The 19303-nt window shown below is 34.2% G+C and overlaps 1 protein-coding gene across 7 annotated transcripts in view; it reads left to right on the top strand.

The window, feature by feature from the left end:
• The window catches only part of LOC123907790 (serine/threonine-protein kinase ATM-like), a 31577-nt gene extending 12274 nt beyond the window's left edge, over positions 1-19303 (top strand). The window contains exons 22-54 of one of the 7 annotated variants that reach the window (XR_006809385.1): positions 139-221; positions 320-412; positions 762-973; positions 1137-1236; positions 1337-1511; positions 1613-1830; positions 2274-2317; positions 2743-2818; positions 4285-4350; positions 4417-4480; positions 4619-4763; positions 5296-5450; positions 5686-5897; positions 6270-6354; positions 6469-6566; positions 6658-6756; positions 7721-7752; positions 8196-8247; positions 8357-8415; positions 8490-8548; positions 9063-9207; positions 9283-9358; positions 9513-9566; positions 9807-9908; positions 10026-10105; positions 10207-10450; positions 10964-11084; positions 11209-11284; positions 11367-11468; positions 11571-11650; positions 11752-12602; positions 12726-12801; positions 13049-13084. Coding sequence is in view for 1 of the 7 variants with exons in the window: in XM_045958174.1 (XP_045814130.1) it covers positions 10243-10450; positions 17277-17413; positions 17665-17734; positions 19164-19294 (546 nt within the window). In the remaining 6 variants the exon portion in view is untranslated. Of the gene's footprint in view, positions 1-138; positions 222-319; positions 413-761; positions 974-1136; positions 1237-1336; positions 1512-1612; positions 1831-2273; positions 2318-2742; positions 2819-3041; positions 3093-4284; positions 4481-4618; positions 4764-4838; positions 4977-5295; positions 5451-5685; positions 5898-6269; positions 6355-6468; positions 6567-6657; positions 6757-6817; positions 7273-7720; positions 8102-8195; positions 8248-8356; positions 8416-8489; positions 8549-9062; positions 9208-9282; positions 9359-9512; positions 9567-9656; positions 9725-9806; positions 9909-10025; positions 10106-10206; positions 10451-10963; positions 11085-11208; positions 11285-11366; positions 11469-11570; positions 11651-11751; positions 12603-12725; positions 12802-13048; positions 13085-17276; positions 17414-17664; positions 17735-19163 lie in introns of those variants that run through there. The other 6 variants (XR_006809386.1, XR_006809387.1, XR_006809388.1 and 3 more) reach the window with 6 other exon arrangements.

Below are 19303 nucleotides of genomic sequence, written 5' to 3' on the forward strand. Positions count from 1 at the left end.
TCTAACTCAGGTAGTCTTATCATAATCTATTTCTTATGTAGCAAAATAAAATTTAAATTGTTATAAAAAAAAATTAAATTTAAATTTGATTGCGTCACTGAGTAGTCTTTGAATTTCCCATTTATTTACAATGTTTAGGCTCAACTACAGCATGCCTGATGAGGAAAATTCTGCAAGTAATTGAGTTACGCGTTTCAAATCAAGCAGAAAGCAAGGAAAGTGTACGTTTAACATTCTTTATGGCATTTTTTTTGCAAAAAAGTGATCGTTTTATAATTCTATTGAACAATGACTAATTTAATGTGCTGCCTATCTGAAGCAAAACCATATTTTCAAGGCACATGAGGGGAAGTACCAAACAGAAATAAATGCACTTGAAAACTTGGTGGTAGGGACAACCGAAGGGAATGAGGTATTTTCCTTAGTTATGCATCGGAGGCATGTTAAATATAGATCCTTAGCTCTGTTAAATATACTCTTCTTATTTTCAATGTCATTATTTTGTCGCTGCTCATTTGCGTTGCATCTTAGAGTAATGTTTTTAATTTCGGTGAACTAACTAATAAATATTGTGATTAAATAATTTCAAATATATTGAAAGTTTGAAGAGGATAAATGTATATTCAAAATTGAATCATATTTGACTGTGTTATTTGGACTTCAAATTTTCTTTTACTTGTTGATTCAAATCATTTAAAATGTTGTTTTTAATTCGACCGTGTTATTTGGACTTCAAATTTTCTTTGTTTAATGTTTAACAGCTTACTCCCGCCGCACCGTGTAACTGCAAAATTCTGTTCCTCGTGCGCCGAGAGATGGTGGACTCAACAATGGAAACCCTAGACTCAAAACCACTGTCTCCTTTAACAACCACCGATTGCAAACCTCAAATCTCTTCTCCACTTCCCTGTTCCATGTTCGCCGTAGGGTTGCACTTCTATCTCTCTTTCTCCGATACATTCCATTCTCCGATGTATAATAAAAATCAAATTAATCAATAAATCTTCACTTTATTTGTTTCTGATTATGATGATATGTTATGTTGCTTATAAATCTCCAATCAAAGTCTTCTTTATGAATGATTATTTTCAATTCAACTAGTTTGTTTGTTTATTTGTCTGTTTGTTGCTTCTCAGATTCCCTAACTAACTAACTAACAACATTCCACATTACTCATACAACAATAGTGCCACTGCAAACATGGCCAACCTAGCTTTGCCCGGGATACTTGGAAAGGTAAGGTACTTTATGATTGTTTTTGTGTGCGAAGAAATCTTATTATCGACTATTTACTTGTTTGTGCCACAACATAACCTAACCATACAATGATTCTCAGACACAGATGATTGGGAAGGATAAAGATCAGAGATAAATGGTCACTTCTGATCTGGTTAGTCAGTTGACCAAACCCACTTTTAGGGCCGATTCTGATCTCGAACTTAAATTGAAAAATATCATCATACAACAACTTGACATGCTGCTAGTGATGTTTCTGGACTTGCTGTCAAATGGTACATATATCTTTTTACCAACCAACCAATATTATATTATCAAATCACTCTCCACATTACAGATTAAGTGTTGTTTTAATTCTTTTTGTTATAATTTGCAGCCTTGCTCCGTTAGTCAGGAAGATGAATGAGCCAAGGGTTGTCGAAATGAGCAGTCAACTGTGTGACAAAATACTTAACGTGAAGGATCAACATCGGGACACTGCTAGCATTGCTTTGAAGACAGTTGTTGCTGAATGCTGAAGTTTCTACCCAATCCCTTGCACAATCTAATCCTTCCATTCTCTCACCACAGTTGATAAAAGGAATTACTGGCAAAGTAAGTCCTTCAAACTTACCAAACCATCTGTCCTTATATCCGACTCATTCTGCCTTTACCAACTTCCATTCTCTCTCATCTGCATTTCTCTCTAATGTATGCATTTAGATTATTCAGTTTGTACCTTTTGGTCTCTCACCTGCAATCTGATACGTACCAATTCAAGAAAACAAGAAATTTTCCAAAAACAACTCTTATATCTGTCACTTTCATTTTACATTTTTAGATTTATATTTCTTAAAGAAACGCAAAGCATCCTTTTCCTTTACTTATAGGCATACCATGTCACATGTTGTAGAGATTTGCACATCACTACTACCCTTGGTAATCTTAAGAATCTGGTTCGCTCGAAGGACTTTTGTTTATATTGATAAAATAAGATGTTAATTAAGGGTTTTTGCTCTATTATTAATATCTGCCAGTAAATTTGGTTGGTTTTTCAGTTTATATTTTTGGACGGCTCTTGGCAATTTCTACTGGGAACACAGTAAGATGTTAAATCCTGCTCAGGGTTTTTTATGTTTACTTATTATTAACTATTGTTTATTCAAATTTGTTATGAAAGTATAAACTATGTATATGCACCTTTTAGCTGATTGTCAAGCACAAAACACATGCTTTTATACATATATACACAAGACAGATTTTATACTTAGCTAAACTAGGGTGTTTTGTTGTATTTTAAAATGGTCATGCTACTAGGACAGATAACTTGCTGATCTAAAAACTTGTGCCACCGGCATTCTCATTCCTATAAAATGAATTTATAGTAGTTAAAAGCCAATTGTCAACACAGCACCACATGTTTTGTTTACATTTTATATTCTTTCAAAGTTCAAAGTTTTTTTTGTTATTTGAAAAGTTGTATTTATATTCATTTTTATTTGTTTGGAGCATTTGTCTCATCTGCAGATGCCAGCAGCAGCGGAAGACACAATGATGGTACTGAAGATGCTGGCCTTGTTGGTCATATATTCATCTAAATGAGGTTTTTTTTTCTTCTTTTCATGACATGTTAACTAGTACAATTTTAAGTTTTATAATCTTTCTCTCTAGAACATTTTTCCGATATACCTCTATATTAACAAGAGAACATATTTTTTTTTTCACGTCTCTGCATTTTTTGTTTTCTTTTCTTTTTTAGAGTGGGGTTGGAAAGCACTTTTAGCTACTATTCCTAATTATTTTTTTTTGTCTTCCTTTGTTCATAGGAGATTTTTATAATTTCCTTCATATTTTCTACAAAGCGGCTTTGAACTGAAGTATGCATCCTAATTTTTGTTGTTTAATTTAAAGCTTCCAAATGTTATTTTTGGCGGATTTCTAGAAGTCTTAGTTCTTGTTGCTGCGAAATTACCATTAATAATCATTCCAATCTCATCTGCCTTAGTTTTAGCTCTCCTACACCTCCATTATCTGCCTTTCCAGTCACGTTTTGTGAAGCCCATATTATATTTTCCATTTTGAGTGTTTTGTATGTAATAACTGACAAGTTTAATGGTTAGTGAGCTTTATATCTTGGTGGGGGTAGTAGAATAATTAAAAAAAATTATAGTACTTGGTTGTATTTTAGAGAATAATATAGAATATCTTGAGCTATGTCTCAGGACTGTGTCTATTTTTGTTATATTTCATGATTTGATTTTGAATTTGATCTGGGTTAAAATTTCAGTAAGCATTATGGTTGGTTTCCTTATTCAATTAGGGTTAGTATTCTAGGATTAAGATATATAAGGGTTAGTGGCTAGGGCTTATTCTTTTTTATAAAACCATAATCTCAGTAGATTATTTCTCATCTAATCTTCTTTACCAAAGATCCTATAACTTCAACTTGTAAAACGAGGTCATTTGGATATGAAAAACCTTCCTCGTCAGAAGTAGTTTTTGCTGTCAATATTATTTAAAAAGTAACAGAACTTCGTGGCAAAATGTCAATGTGTTGAAGTTTAACCACCTAGTGATTGCTCTGTTCCATGGACCCCCTTAGGAAAGAGCTATACCTGAGGGCTGAGGCGAGGCTGCTTCTGTGATTTAGCTTACTTCACTAATCGTGTGAAATGGTGCATCTGCTTGTGTATTGAGCATAAACCCTAACTTCCGGTTTAATTTGCTTACATGATTCGTCCTAAGGTTTTCGATTGCCAGTGATTTGAGGATTTAAGACTTGGTTTTTGTTAAACTGAACTTAATTAGGTATTTCATAATTCTGAAGTCTGAACATATGGGTTTTGTTAAAGGGAGATGCAATTCGATTTTCACTGGAGTTTTGCTGTGGTATTATCCACCAGTGCCAACTGCCAACAACTTAGTTTTTGTGCTTTTGTTTATAGCATTTCAGAAAACTCTAGGTTCAGTCTTTTTCTGTCAAATTCTCTTGTGTTAACAAAATTATGCTGACTATTAAATTAAACGAAAGAGATGACCATTCTAACGTATTTTATTTTGTTGTTCCAGTCAACCTATAAAAAGTGCGAGCCACTTCTCATCTTCACGTGCGCAAAATCATTTTGAGCAGCAAATGTATGTGAACCAGACAACTGATGAGTGGAAACGAGTGGTATATTCACACTAGACCTTTTTTTGCAGGCACATACACTTACAACTCAGGTATACTGCAGAAGAGAAGTGCTGATTGTTGCACTAAGAAAAGGTTCTTGTTGTTTTGTTTTGTGTTTTTTCCAGTTGAGGATTCTTGTGCTGTTTTCTATTTCTCACTAGCATCTCCATGTGAACTGAAATATCTTAGCTACTGTAGTTTGAAATTTGAATTGGGTTTTTCTTTTTTCAGGGACAATGATTTGCACCGGTTACTTTTTATGCCTTATGGCCTACCAGACGGTGCTGAGTTGGCTTACTATGTCAAAGGACAGTTTTCTTGATATAAGCCCTTCACAGTTTGAAGCCCATGCTGGAATGGCGGCTAGGCGTCAACCGTGAGTAGACTGTTAAATAACTAAATTTACTATTCTGTTTTTCTTCATCTCAGAATGCTTTTTGTTCTTTTGCAGTTACCAGTTACCGCAACATATATACTTCCAATGGATTGACACTTCATGATATAAGATACCATAATATCAAGTTATTATAAAATATTTTCTTATCAATTAATCTTAATATGTATTATAACATACCATAATATTTATTTGCTGATATTGTTTTTATTTTAATTTTTTCTTATCAATTAATCTTATTATGTATTATAAGATACCATAATATCAAGTTATTATAAAATATTTTCTTATATTCCAACATTCTTAGTTCCCCATGTTTTCTTTATACCACTTAATAAAATCCTCTGTTTATTATTTAAAAATAAAAAATCCTCTGTTATCCGATGCATCATTAGACAATGACAATTGTAGTTTGTTGCATACCTGGTATAGCTTGCATATCACGGTTTCTTACTACCTTTGATGCCGGCAACAAGGTATTATAGTATTATGGTCTTTTCTGTTTCAATTACAGCCTGCTTAGGATTGCAGTGTACCAGATAGTGGTTGGCATTGTCTAAATTGTAACGATAATACTAGTGATGGAAGACGTGTGAGGCCAATCATGATTCGGTTGACACGGGTTGATAAAGAACCAGAATATGAAATGGGTGGATGTGTTGTTTGCAGGTATGTGATATGATTGTGTTTGTTTATCTTAAAATATATCAAATCAATCACATTTTGGCAAGTTTATCGGGAAGTAGTTTCCTTTCACCTAAGGAAAGGATGTGCAATTTTACTTTCAATTAAGATTATGGTTATAGATTATGGATTATGATGTGTCATGAGATCATGTGTTCAATAGCATATAATGCTAAGACTTCAATGCAATGCATGTCATGAAATCTATTCTTGTGGTAAGACTTGGTGGCCAAGGACTACGAAACAGATCGAAGTTGATTTAAATTTCACAAATTTCTTGGGAAAACACTTCCAGATATCTTTGCTCCTCCCAAGAATCATAAATCGTTATTACTCCCTGAAAATAGACCTGTTTGTGTTACAAAACTCCCAGAGGACTGCCACTATGAGCTAGAGGTGAAGATTTGTGGCGGTAAATTCAATTTCCAAATGGTATTTGCATTTCTTTCATATAGCACTATACAAATTTATATCTAAACATTGTTCCTTAGGTTAAAGTTACAAGAGAATACCCATTTTTGCATATGATCTTAATAGATAGCTAAAGCTCCATTTATGTGTGAACATGCTTCCAAATTCTAATATATATATATATATATATATATATATATATATATATATATATATATATATATATATATATATATATATATATATATATATATATATATATATATAGTAATAATAATAATAATAAGCTTTGTCATGAGCAATACGATCATTCAAGTTTTCTATAGTCAAGCCCAGTTTTTACAATTATTACCTCATAACTCATACTGTATCACAAATTGACAATCAATGCAGTCCTAACTGGTTGTTGAAGCAAGAACTGTCAGAGATTGTCAAGTCTATCAGTAGGTAGTTGCGTGAGAAATCCATCAAAACAAAGGTAGTTAAATATGTAACAAAAAAAAAAAAGGTAATTAAATATTTAAGCATGAAACTTGGTTGATATCCATTAAACTTAAGTCTAAAAAATTTTAAGCATAGTTTGTCCTTGCAGGTTGGTGCCTTTTCTGTTTTGAAAGAACTAGTTGTCTTGCCCTACTGTCTTGCAGACCACATTGGGTCACTCATTCCTGGAATTGAAAAGCATTAAATGTAAGCAATACTCTCGAGTTAAACCTTTGTGTACTCTTGCGTGGTTTCTGCTATTGATCTATATTTATTTTGTCATTATTTTTCTTTTCAGGACAAATTATCTACCTCAAATTTGAAGAACAAAGCCCTGATATTTACAAGATTGGTATTATCTTCGCATTCTCCTTATGTATTCCACCCTTATATCAAGGTAAGAGTATGAGGATTTGTTTGATTTACTCTTTGAATTGGTTTAACCACTTGTATTTTAGGGGCAATGGCAGTGCCTGGAAATTCTTTATTTGTTACGGTATTAACTTTTCTATTTTATGATACGATAAGAAGAACTTAATTTTTCCATTAAAAATTTTAAAAAAATTATGATATCATGTATGATTTTATAGGTTGGAATGTTTGTTGTCCTGTTTCACATAATTTGGATTGGAAAGTTACAAAATTGAAATCCTAAAATCAAATCGCTACCCCTTTCCTTTCCTTCTCCCATTCGTTTGCACGCAAACTAAACTTGAAATCCTAAAATCAACTTAAACACCATGAATCTTCTCCGCTGCACATCACTCACTCACTGATTCATTCCGCCGCATCAATTTTGAGTTTCGACTTCCTTTTGGTTTCAATCTCTTACTTTCCTCCTTTTATTATAATCCATCTCTCATCTGATTATCTTCGACTTTTCTTTTTCTTCGCACATCTGAAATGCTTCAGGCCCGAGTGTGAGGGTGTGTGTTGGAAATTCCGCCTTAATTGCGGTCTGCCCCCATCCGCCTAATTGCGGCATTTGGGTTGCCTTCATTGCAGCCTCCAACACTTTCATTGTGTTGGGTGTGAAGGGGTGGATTTAGTCCCACATTGCTTAGAGATATGGCCTATGTAGCGTTTATATAGCTGGGCTATCCTCACCTTACAAGCCGGTTTTGTAAGGATGAGTTAGGCCCAATATAAAAACTGACGATGTTTGATTCGAAAACAATGCTTCTACTCTTAAACTAAAATGTTTTCCTTTTAACTAGTGTGTGTTGTTTAATGTTACTGGAATTTCATTGTGCGATTCGACTTATATTAGAGATATCCCAATAAAACTAATCATTGTATTTTTTATTTTGCACGGGCATACCGTAAACTAAATGATGATCGTCTGTTGGAAATTGGCATAGAAGAGAGGGTGTGAAAGGCACAAGTTACTTGGGTTAGTATGTTTTACAAGCCTATCATGATTTCATTTTCACACTAATGCCTTTTCAGCTATGTTTGCAATTCTACATGGATTTAATGTTTGTTTTTTGTGGCTTATTGTTTATATATTGTTTTGTGATTTTGTAGATGTCCTAATTTGCACCGAATCTTTTTTGTGTGACTTATGTTTCAGTCAAATTATAACCCTTCTCTATCGATGCTTCTTTCATATCTCTGTTTCTTCTTCTTCTTTTTATATTTGGTTTCTACTTCTTCTATTGTCTATTGCTGATGAAATGTGTTCTTCTATTTGGCTTCTACGGTTTTAGTACAGATGAAACTAAAGTTGGCAAAAGCTATGTTTAGATGTTCTCATGTCTATTTCTTAATATCATTCTTAATTAATATATTCTGAAATGTGTTTCTTAATTCATATATTGATGGTCTAAAAAATAGCTTCAATATTTGATGATCCAATACTTGAAAGCAATTGCAATTATAAGTGCAGGTAAATTCTTCATTTATACTAATATCAATCCAAAAGGCGAAATTAATCTTGCTTCATAACTTATCTGTCAATTGCAAAAGGTAAATTCATATATTGTTGTCAATTGCAGTCCGCAGATCCATGTCCTTTGCAACTTCTTTGATTGGTTGAGAAATTCTTCTTTTGAAGGTAAATTTTAAAAATGTGGCAATCTCTATGTAAGTTTAGTATGTAAACCATATCTAATCTTTTGTCAATTGCAGTCCGCAGATCCATGTCCTTTGCAACTTCTTTGATTGGTTGAGAAATTCTTCTTTTGAAGGTAAATTTTAAAAATGTGGCAATCTCTGTGTGAGTGTGTTGTTAATTTTTGTCTCCCATTACATGACTTTCAACTTTGGTGGGATAATAATAAACTGTTATTTGAATAGAATTATCATCTCTCAACTTTGATGATCAATTTTTGCAATGTAAAATTTGTAATTGTTGAATTCAAGTAGCCTTAAGCATGTCATAATGTATGCTGTTTGGATATAAGATTAGCGTGTCAAACATTTGTGAACTAAAACATCAATCATTATTGAAAGAAAAGGCTTAACTCAATGCAATCCCACTATGTGATGTTTGATTGCATTATAAAATTTTGTTGTAGAAACTAAGAAGACCTCAATTATGTTCTTTGATCTTCTTATTTACTTAATCAACTATTCTCATGTAGCATTCTCTGAAATTTAACTACATATTTGTATTATAGTTTCTATTTTATTCCTGTCAAAGAAATACTATATTATGTTGCAAATTAGTCAGCTTTTATTTGATGGTGGAGTTTGTGTCAGGACTATGAAATTGGTGATGGTACTACTGGAGTTGTTGTGTTGGCTGGATCTCTTACAGGTTGGAGGTTTTGTATGAGAAACTACTCATGATGATGACTGGAAATCTACATAATGCCAAGACTTTTGTAGTGGCTTTAACCATATGGTAAGCAAGCATGAGACTATGTAACAATTCATATGGACTATTCTTGTTCTAATTTTCTGTTGTTTGATGTGGCAGCTTGACCATAAATATATCGTTGTTTTCTGGAACGCAGCACATTGAACAATTCTTCAGTCAAATTGTTACAACACATGTAACCTTCTTAACTCTGAACATTATCAATATTAGAACACTTGCTGTTCTACACACAAAAAACTGCCACATATCTTTTCTACCTTTTCATTTGATGAATCTTTCTATCTAAAATATTATTGTCTGATTTTCATTTTTTTTCTTCTTTCTAATAGGGCTCTGCAAAGAATTTGCCTTGATCATGCACTTCAAGACTCAGTCCAAGGCTGGTAAGTCTGTGAACTATAGTTTTATTTTCTTATCATTGCGATTTCATTTTTGGTGTTACTAATACTTTCGACTTCTGAACTATGTTGCACTGATTTTTCCCCTCAATATGTTTCATAACACTGTGGCAGGGTTGCAATGCATCTCTCTTATAATTTTTGTAATGCCAATATTTTTTTTCAGTAAATTTTTACTTTGTTGTCGATGGCTTTGTTCTCAAGAAATGAAATGAATGTTAACAGGCATCCTTGGAATAAGGGGAAGACTGTTCTTCTCATAAGGTGGTTAGTGCCCAGCAAGCTGAAGACCTAAAATTGTAGGAAAAGAGGAAGCGGGAACGAGAGGTATGAAGTGTTTCCCATTCTTGTTCTGCATACAGATCAGTTTGTTTTGTTACATATAAAATGTACATAAGGTTGCATGTACTCTTTGTTTATTTGATGGAAATATCTTTGATGCAGAAAAATTTGCCTAGAAAGAAGCACAGAAAGTTGGAACTTGAGCGATGTTGGAGGATGACAAGCAAGATGACAAACCAAAAGTAAGCCCTCATTACCTGTTAACTCTATATGGTTAAGGTTGGGATGTATTTGTTATTCCCCACTTTCTGTTCCACTTAAATTGAAATGCACAAAATTGCAGGGTGAGGGGACAGATATGAATGAAAAGGATTGACACATGCTGATCTTGCTTACCGACGTGCAAAAGACGGAAAAGCCACCACAAAGAGGGCAACTAGACTCTGGCAAGATTTTGAAGAAGCCTCAAAAGAAATCTAATATATCTAATCCTTCGCGAAAGACTTCCTCTTCAAGGACAGAAGAAATGCAAAGAGAGGTTCTGGAACAGGAAAGAAGGCGAAGAAGTCATTCAAAAGCAAGTCAAGGTATCACTTAAAAATCTATCTCATTTTTTAAACTCTTATGAGATCCTTTTAGGCATTGATAAAAATATTAATTTCGTTCTTGATCAACTTATAAAAATGTCTTTTGTTTCTGTTATGTGATTGATGTGGAGTTGTGGACTGAGGCTTTCTAGGGGGCAACTTAACAAATAATGATATAATCCTTTTCATTTTCTTGATGCTAAAAAAAAAGTCTAAACATTTCTACTTCAATCCTCCATAACTCTCCCAGGTATTTATGTGCGTATAGTAACTATGATGTTCATAGTTGTAGTTTCCCTGTGTTTTGGGTTTTATTTTTGTCTGTCCCCATATACTACCAAGGTGATGCTGCTCTATTTTCCAACTTTACCCTTTTATCAAAATTCAAATACTTTCATATACCCCTCCAATCAAAACAACATCTCGCGTAACATAGTAACCTCTTGGCAGCGGTTTCCTTCCCTTTATTTCTCCAATTCTCCAACTGTTATTTTCTTCTTATTTTCTTGAAAGTTCGGTTGCTGAAAATTTAGAAAACGAGACTTCAATTTGAAGGAATTTTGAGAGGAAGAGAGAGATCGTGAGAGGGTAACTTGAGATTTGAAGGAGGTGATCTGAGATACTACATTTTACGGTGAGAATCATCTAATTCCCATTATATTTTTATTTTTATTTTTTCCATTTTTTAGTGTGGAAAATTGACATAATTTCTATTGCATTTCAATCTTCTTACTTTACTTTGTTTTCATTTCTTCCAGAAAAGTGGTTTCGTTTATCAATCATGAGTTTCATAACACTGTGGCAGGGTTGCAATGCATCTCTCTTATAATTTTTGTAATGCCAATATTTTTTTTCAGTAAATTTTTACTTTGTTGTCGATGGCTTTGTTCTCAAGAAATGAAATGAATGATAACAGGCATCCTTGGAATAAGGGGAAGACTGTTCTTCTCATAAGGTAGTTAGTGCCCAGCAAGCTGAAGACCTAAAATTGAAGGAAAAGAGGAAGCGGGAATGAGAGGTATGAAGTGTTTCCCATTCTTAGTTCTGCATACAGATCAGTTTGTTTTGAACATATAAAATGTACATAAGGTTGCATGTACTTTTTGTTTATTTGATGCAGAAAAATTTGCCTAGAAAGAAGCACAGAAAGTTGGAACTAGAGAGATGTTGGAGGATGACGAGCAAGATGACAAACCAAAAGTAAGCCCTCATTACCTGTTAACTCTATATGGTTAAGGTTGGGATGTATTTGTTATTCCCCACTTTCTGTTCCACTTAAATTGAAATGCATAAAATTGCAGGGTGAGGGGACAGATAAGAATGAAAAGGATTGACACATGCTGATCTTGCTTACCGACGTGCAAAAGCAGGAAAAACCACCACAAAGAGGGCACTAGACTCTGGCAAGATTTTGAAGAAGCCTCAAAAGAAATCTAATATATCTAATCCTTCGCGAAATGCAAAGAGAGGTTCTGGAACAGGAAAGAAGGCAAAGAAGTCATTCAAAAGCAAGTCATGGTATCACTTAAAAATCTATCTCATTTTTTAAACTCTTATCTGATCCTTTTAGGCATTGATAAAAATATTAATTTCGTTCTTGGTCATCTTATAAAAATGTCTTTTGTTTCTGTGATGGGATTGATGTGGAGTTGTGGACTGAGGCTTTCTAGGGGGCAACTTAACAAATAATGATATAATCCTTTTCATTTTCTTGATGCTAAAAAAAAGTCTAAACATTTTTACTTCAATCCTCCATAACTCTCGCAGGTATTTATGTGCGTATAGTAACTATGATGTTCATAGTTGTAGTTTGCCTGTGTTTTGGGTTTTATTTTTGTCTGTCCCCATATACTACCAAGGTGATGCTGCTCTATTTTCCAACTTTACCCTTTTTTCAAAATTCAAATACTTTCATATACCCCTCCAATCAAAACAACATCCCGCGTAACATAGTAACCTCTTGGCAGCGGTTTCCTTCCCTTTATTTCTCCAATTCTCCAACTGCTATTTTCTTCTTATTTTCTTGAAAGTTCGGTTGCTGAAAATTTAGAAAGACGAAACTTCAATTTGAAGGAATTTTGAGAGGATGAGAGGGATCGTGAGAGGGTGACTTGAGATTTGAAGGAGGTGATCTGAGATACTACATTTTACGGTGAGAACATCTAATTCCCATTATATTTTTATTTTTATTTTTTCCATTTTTTAGTGTGGAAAATTGACATAATTTCTATTGCATTTCAATCTTCTAACTTTACTTTGTTTTCATTTTTTCCAGAAAAGTGGTTTCGTTTATCAATCATGAGTTTCATAACACTGTGGCAGGGTTGCAATGCATCTCTCTTATAATTTTTGTAATGCCAATATTTTTTTTCAGTAAATTTTTACTTTGTTGTCGATGGCTTTGTTCTCAAATTGAGAATCCAAAATCTGCACTACTCCCTAACTCAAGTTGTTTTGCATATTATGTTGTGCAATACTCTTGATATATTCAAAGTTCATCTATTTTCATATCATCCTCTCTACCTCTTTTGTTTTTTTATCTAAATCTTTTTAAATCACAATACTTTGGTTTTTGAATTTGATTTTGTATATCTGCAGTTGGTTCTTCATCTTTGAAAAAAACCAGCAAAATCATTGTGATTTCATTTTTGGTGTTACTAATACTTCCGACTTCTGAACTATGTTGCAGTGATTTTTCCCTCAATATGTTGTATCACAAATCACCACACCAATCTTCTTTGTAAACGCGACATATGACTCATGGCAGGTTAGATTGTTTTGTTGCCCAATATAATTTAGTAATTCATGTTTTTGGTGTTAGCTCTGAATAAATGAGATATTCAACAAGTCTTTTCCCTGATCCTCGAGATGTTGTGTTGATTCAGATTAAGAACTGATAGGTATGTGAATATAATTTTGTGAATTAGATAAAGAAATGATGAAATTGTGAGAATGAATGGAGATATTGTATTACTGGAATAGCGATGGAATATGAGTTACAATAAGAAAACTGAATGGAAAGAGAATAACAAACTAACAACAAAATTGCTACTAGCCCACAAAGCACGGAGAGTGCTCCCAAATCACATAGTGACCCTACCAAGAAAATAAGATAATTCTTAGCTAACTTATTCTTACTCTTTACTACTTCTTATATAGCTAATAGAGGTCATGCAATTCATGCAACACACTGCCACCTCATCATTCTTTATCCTTTCCTTTCCTTCTAGAATATACTCTCCACATTTTTGGCTTTGGCCCATAGTCAAGGCCCATTTCATCAACCACGTTCCTATCAACACCCTGCTCCATAATAATAGCCTTGTCCTCAAGGCTAAATTCAGGAAACTGTCCTCTCAAAACATCATCATCCTCCCATGTCATCTCATCTAATGATTTATTCTTCCACTGAACAAGACTTTGAGACACTGTTAAGCCATCCTTCACTGTTAACCTTGTTCCCAAAATATTTTCAGGGTACACATCATCATTAGTTGATATCTTTAGCTCTTTAGGAAGCACTCCTTGAGCTTGATAGTTGCCAATAGCTTTCTTTAATAAGGAGACATGAAAAACTGGATGTATCTTTGATTGTGGAGGTAAAGCCAGTTTGTAAGCAACTGCTCCCATCCTCTCTATGACTTGAAAAGGACCATAATAACGAGCAGGCAGCTTTTGATAAATTCTTTTAACTATAGACTGTTGCCTATGAGGCCTCAGTTTGAGAAAAACCCACTCTCCAATGTCAAACTGCACTGATCTTCTCTTTTTGTCTGCATGCTTCTTCATTTGCTGCTGAGCTCTGAGTAAGTGCAATTTTAATTGATTTAGAGCTTCATCTCTATCCTGTAGCTCAAGTGCCACAGCAGCTACCTTTGTCTCATTACTCAGAAACCTCACAATAGTGGGAGGTGGTCTGCCGTAAACAACTTCAAAAGGTGTTTTATCAATAGAGATATGATAGGTACTATTGTACCAGAATTCTGCCCATGGTAGCCAGTGAGACCATGACTTTGGTTGGTAAGATGCAAAACACCTCAAATACACTAACCTGCCCTTGTAGAATAAGACCCCTTGTTGAATATAAAATCCAGGTTTGGACTGAGGATTTTCTTTTAATTCTGTCATCATTCTCTGAATGGTAGTATCTTGTGACACCTCCATCAATAGTTTCTGCCCTTCCAACCATTTAGGAGAAGATACTATCACATTCAGTTCTCCATGACATCGAGAAAGAGCATCTGCAGCTTTATTATCCAATCCAGGCTTGTATTTTACTTCAAAAGGTCCTTACTATATACTAAAATGTCATCAAAGAAAACCAGCACAAATTTTCTTAAGAAAGGCCTAAAAATATCATTCATAGTTGATTGAAAGGTAGCTGGGGCATTCATTAACCCAAATGGCATGACCAAATACTCATAGTGTCCATTATGAGTTCTAAATGCAGTCTTATGGATGTCATCTTCATGGACCCTAATTTGGTGATAACCAGACTTAAGGTCTATTTTAGAAAAGATAGTAGCACCAAACAACTCATCTAATAATTCATCAACTATGGGAATTGGATACTTATCTGGAATAGTGGCTTTATTCAAAGCTCTATAATCCACACACATACGCCAACTGTTGTCCTTTTTCTTGACAAGAATCACAGGGCTTGAAAAAGCACTCATACTAGGCCTTATTACACCAGCTTGTAACAATTCATGGACTTGCTTCTCAATCTCCTCTTTCTGATGGTGTGGGTACCTATAAGGTCTCACACTTACCGCACCATGCTCAGGAAACAATTTAATGTAGTGAACTTGAGGTCTTGCTGGAGCAAGCCTGATTTCATCCTGAAAAACATTTGAGTATTGTTGTAACACCCCCATCAGTTCTTGCTTCATGCTTATGTCAGTGCTTGTTTTCTCACTACGAGGTATCCACCATTCCCCATCCAATCCCTCTTGTCTGCCTTCTAAGAAAGAATTTAAGTAATAATTCTTATCTGTATTTCTTCCTTGCCCTTGTAAAGTTATTGACCTTCCATCATGCCAGAACTGCATAGTCAAAGCTTTCCAGTCCATCATCACCTTCCCTAAGGTGCACAACCAAGAGACTCCTAAGATTACATCCAACCCTCCAAGATCTAACACCAAAGCATCTACTGACACCTCCATAACTCCTAAATTGACTTTGACTCCCTCACAGACTCCCTGAGATAACACCTTGTGTCCATCTCCTAACTTGATTCTCCTAGCAGCCATGTGAGTGATAGGCAGTCCCAACGCAGTAGCTAATTTGGAAGAGATAAAATTATGACTAGCTCCACTATCCACCAACACCACTACTTCAATGTTCTGTAATTTTCCTTCTAATTTCATCGTATTATACTCCCCCATACTTCCCAACACACCAATCACCTTGCACTCAGCCTCCACTTCCTCTTCTTCTTCTACCACAACCTCCTGTGTCTCCAAAGAAATAATTTCTCCTTCCTCATTCATACCTTCACCTTCTCCCAGAATCAAAACTCTTAGAGATTTCTCAGGGCACTTATGAAGTGTTGGGTGCCATTTTCCCCCACACTTAAAGCACAAACCCTTCGCCCTTCTCTCCTCACTTTCATCGCTCTGAAAGCTTCGCACTCCCTTCCACCGTTCTGATGATGGATTTCTGCGATGGTTTTCTATTTTTCTACCCGTCGAAGAAACTGACGCGTTCAAATTAGGGCTGGAACCTACAGAACCCGTTTTGGAATTTGGGCTAAATCCACTTGAGTTAGAGAATCGGGTCGGGTCTTTGGGGTTTAGGCTATATCCGCTCCGAGTTTTAGAAGAAAACCAGCCCAATCATTTCGACCCAAACGATCAGACCCCTTCTTCTTTGCGTAATTGCGTTCTCCATCATCATCTTCCTCATTCAATTTGTCCTCCACATCTTTTGCGATTCGCATCATTTGCATCCGTGTCACAGGATTCAAAGTACGAACTCTCCTTCTGATGTGAGGCTTCAACCCACTCATAAAGTACCCCAAATATTGCTCCTCTGGTAACCTTCCTACTTGCGATGAGAGCAGGGATATTTACAGGCTCGGGCAACTGTTTGATTTCTTCATATCTTTCTACTTCACAACTGATAGTTCTTAAGCTCCCATTTCTTTCTTTGAAAATGCAGTGATGTTGACTGATTTTTGTTTTTCCATTGACTTCATCTGATTTCTAATAATGCAGATGACAGTCCTCACAGTATATATAATATTCCTGTATGGAAGAGCATACCTGTTAAACTGTTTAAAGTTTTGTTTTATGATCTGCTATGTTTCTCCACTTTTGTCTGACTCTGAGTGGACTACTTTTTCTTATAGTACCGTATTTACAAAGGATAAAGTATCTTCCTGGTTATTGTATTTACTCTTTCATTTTCCAACAAATTTTTGTTCCACCCTCAGTTATAGCAATTGCAACTCAGTTGGAGAGTGTTATTAATTTCCACGCTAGGTTTTTTCCTTGATAAGTAATATTCATATCACTTTTAACATGTCTTCCTTTAAGCACACACACTGGCTTGTATAATAGGGGTCTTACTGTGAATACGGGACATTTCTCATTTAGTCACATTTTCAGTTGCGTGAAACATATAGTTAGGTGATTAGTTTTTTCAATTGTGTTTACGCATTATGTTATATCCAAAGTGTTGCAGCATGCATGATTTCTGAAGGAAAAGGATTTTGTTGAAATATTGAAATATTTCTAAATGCATACTCTTTGGAACTTTATTGAACTTTATATTTTTCCTTTATGATGTTCTTGCTCTCGGGCGTTTTCTGGTCTTGATGAAGCTGTCTTAGAGAAGGCAAAACTGATGGGTAATGCAGCACTGGATGCAGCTTTGAATGCTCAACTTTTGGTGCAGATTGGTGTTTTTACTGCAGTACCAATGATAATGAGTTTTATACTTGAATTAGGACTGCTGAAGGTTAGTCTATGCGTCAGAGAACATAGTTTTTTTTTTTTATCATCTCAGAATATCATTCTTGATTGTTTTCTCAGTATTAGTATTAAAAATAAGAATGTTAGATGTTAAGGCATCATAAAACATTAAATTATTATTATTATTATTATTATTATTATTATTATTATTATTATTATTATGATTATTATTATTATTATTATTATTATTATTATTATTATTATTATTATTATTATGATTATTATTATTATTATCAGAAGAAGAAGACTCAGAAAGCTACAAACAATGATAATGGGAAGGCGCCTCCTTCATCCTGGAGTATTTCTGGTAAAAACATCTTTAGCAACCATCACTTTTATTTGAATTGTAATTGTTTCTTATCTGTAGCTAACTGAGTTTGTTGCCTATAAATAAGAATGCGTGGTTGAGAGGAAGTGAGAGTTATTTGATGCAAATTAGAATTGGAACTAGGCAGATAATTGGCTAATAATTACAGATAATCTACACCATTATATAAAGGGAACTCTAACTTAACTGTCACTAAACTAACTACTAATTTTGGTGTGACAATTTTTTCGACTAATTTAACCTTAACAATTTGGTCATTTTTTAAATTTAAATTTGCATCACAATTAAAGGTAAAAAAACTAACTACCAAGTTTTGTTGATTATTTTTCTGGATACTATTCGTGGATTACTATTGCACTAAAATTTAGGTTTGTTTTGACACAACAATGCTACTTTTTAGTTGTCTCAGTATGGATATATTGCAAATTCTTCTTTCCATAATTGTGACATACTCAATTCGTGTAACTCATCTTCATATGCCGAGTACAAGATATCTTACCCAATATTACTTACATTCCTTGGATAATGAACACTAAATGACTTGGAGCAGCTCCAGTGGGAGGTATTTCATAATAAGTCCGCCAGCATGTCACCCCAAAAACTCAACTTTTTCTCATTTCTTTGGCTGGAGTCCGCACATCAAATGAACGGAAAGGAAGCATCTCAGGTTAGTAACACTTTCAAGATTAGAGTCAGGATCCGTTGACACCAACTAGTTTGACACCAAATGTTACACCTCTCAATAACGTTTTAACCGATATAAATTTTATAAAATCCACCGTTGGATTGAAAGTTTACATCATATAGATCATTTGTGTAAAATTTCAGACAAATCCAAAATTATTTGATATGCTATTGAGACACATAAAGATTAAATAATAAGATGAGATATACAACAAGGCTTTTCCCTGATCCTCGAGATGTTGCTTTGATACAGATAAGAAACAATAACATTCTTATCGCACAGATGTCGTCGATATTATATTGATTAATCATCATGACGAGAACCAAATGATATGCGCAAATAATGCTGAAGAATCAGATATACCGTCTAATTCGGGTTTTCTTATTCAGATATATCCGCTTTCTTATTAACAGATACTTCTTATTCAGTCTAATTTAGTTTTTTTTTTTAATTTTTTAATTTATCTTTTTGATTCTAACACAATCAAATTTGTAACTTTCTATCTCTCTTTCTCCGATGTATAATAAAAATCAAATTAATCAGTATATCTTCACTTTATTTGTTTCTGATTATGATGATGTGTTGCTTATAAATCTCCAATCAAGGTCTTTTTTATGAATGATTCTTTTCAATTCAACTAGTTTGTTTGTGTATTTGTCTGTTTGTTGCTTCTCATATTCCCTAACTAACTAACAACATTCCACATTACTCATTCAACAACAGTGCTGCTGCAAACATGGCCAACCAACCTAACTTTGCCCGGGATACTTGGAAAGGTACTTTATGATTGTTTTTTGTGTGCGAAGAAATCTTATTATCGACTATTTACTTGTTTGTGCCACAACATAACCTAACCATACAAT

This window comes from Trifolium pratense, linkage group LG2, assembly GCF_020283565.1.
Source record: "Trifolium pratense cultivar HEN17-A07 linkage group LG2, ARS_RC_1.1, whole genome shotgun sequence".
NCBI classification, from domain to species: domain Eukaryota; kingdom Viridiplantae; phylum Streptophyta; class Magnoliopsida; order Fabales; family Fabaceae; genus Trifolium; species Trifolium pratense.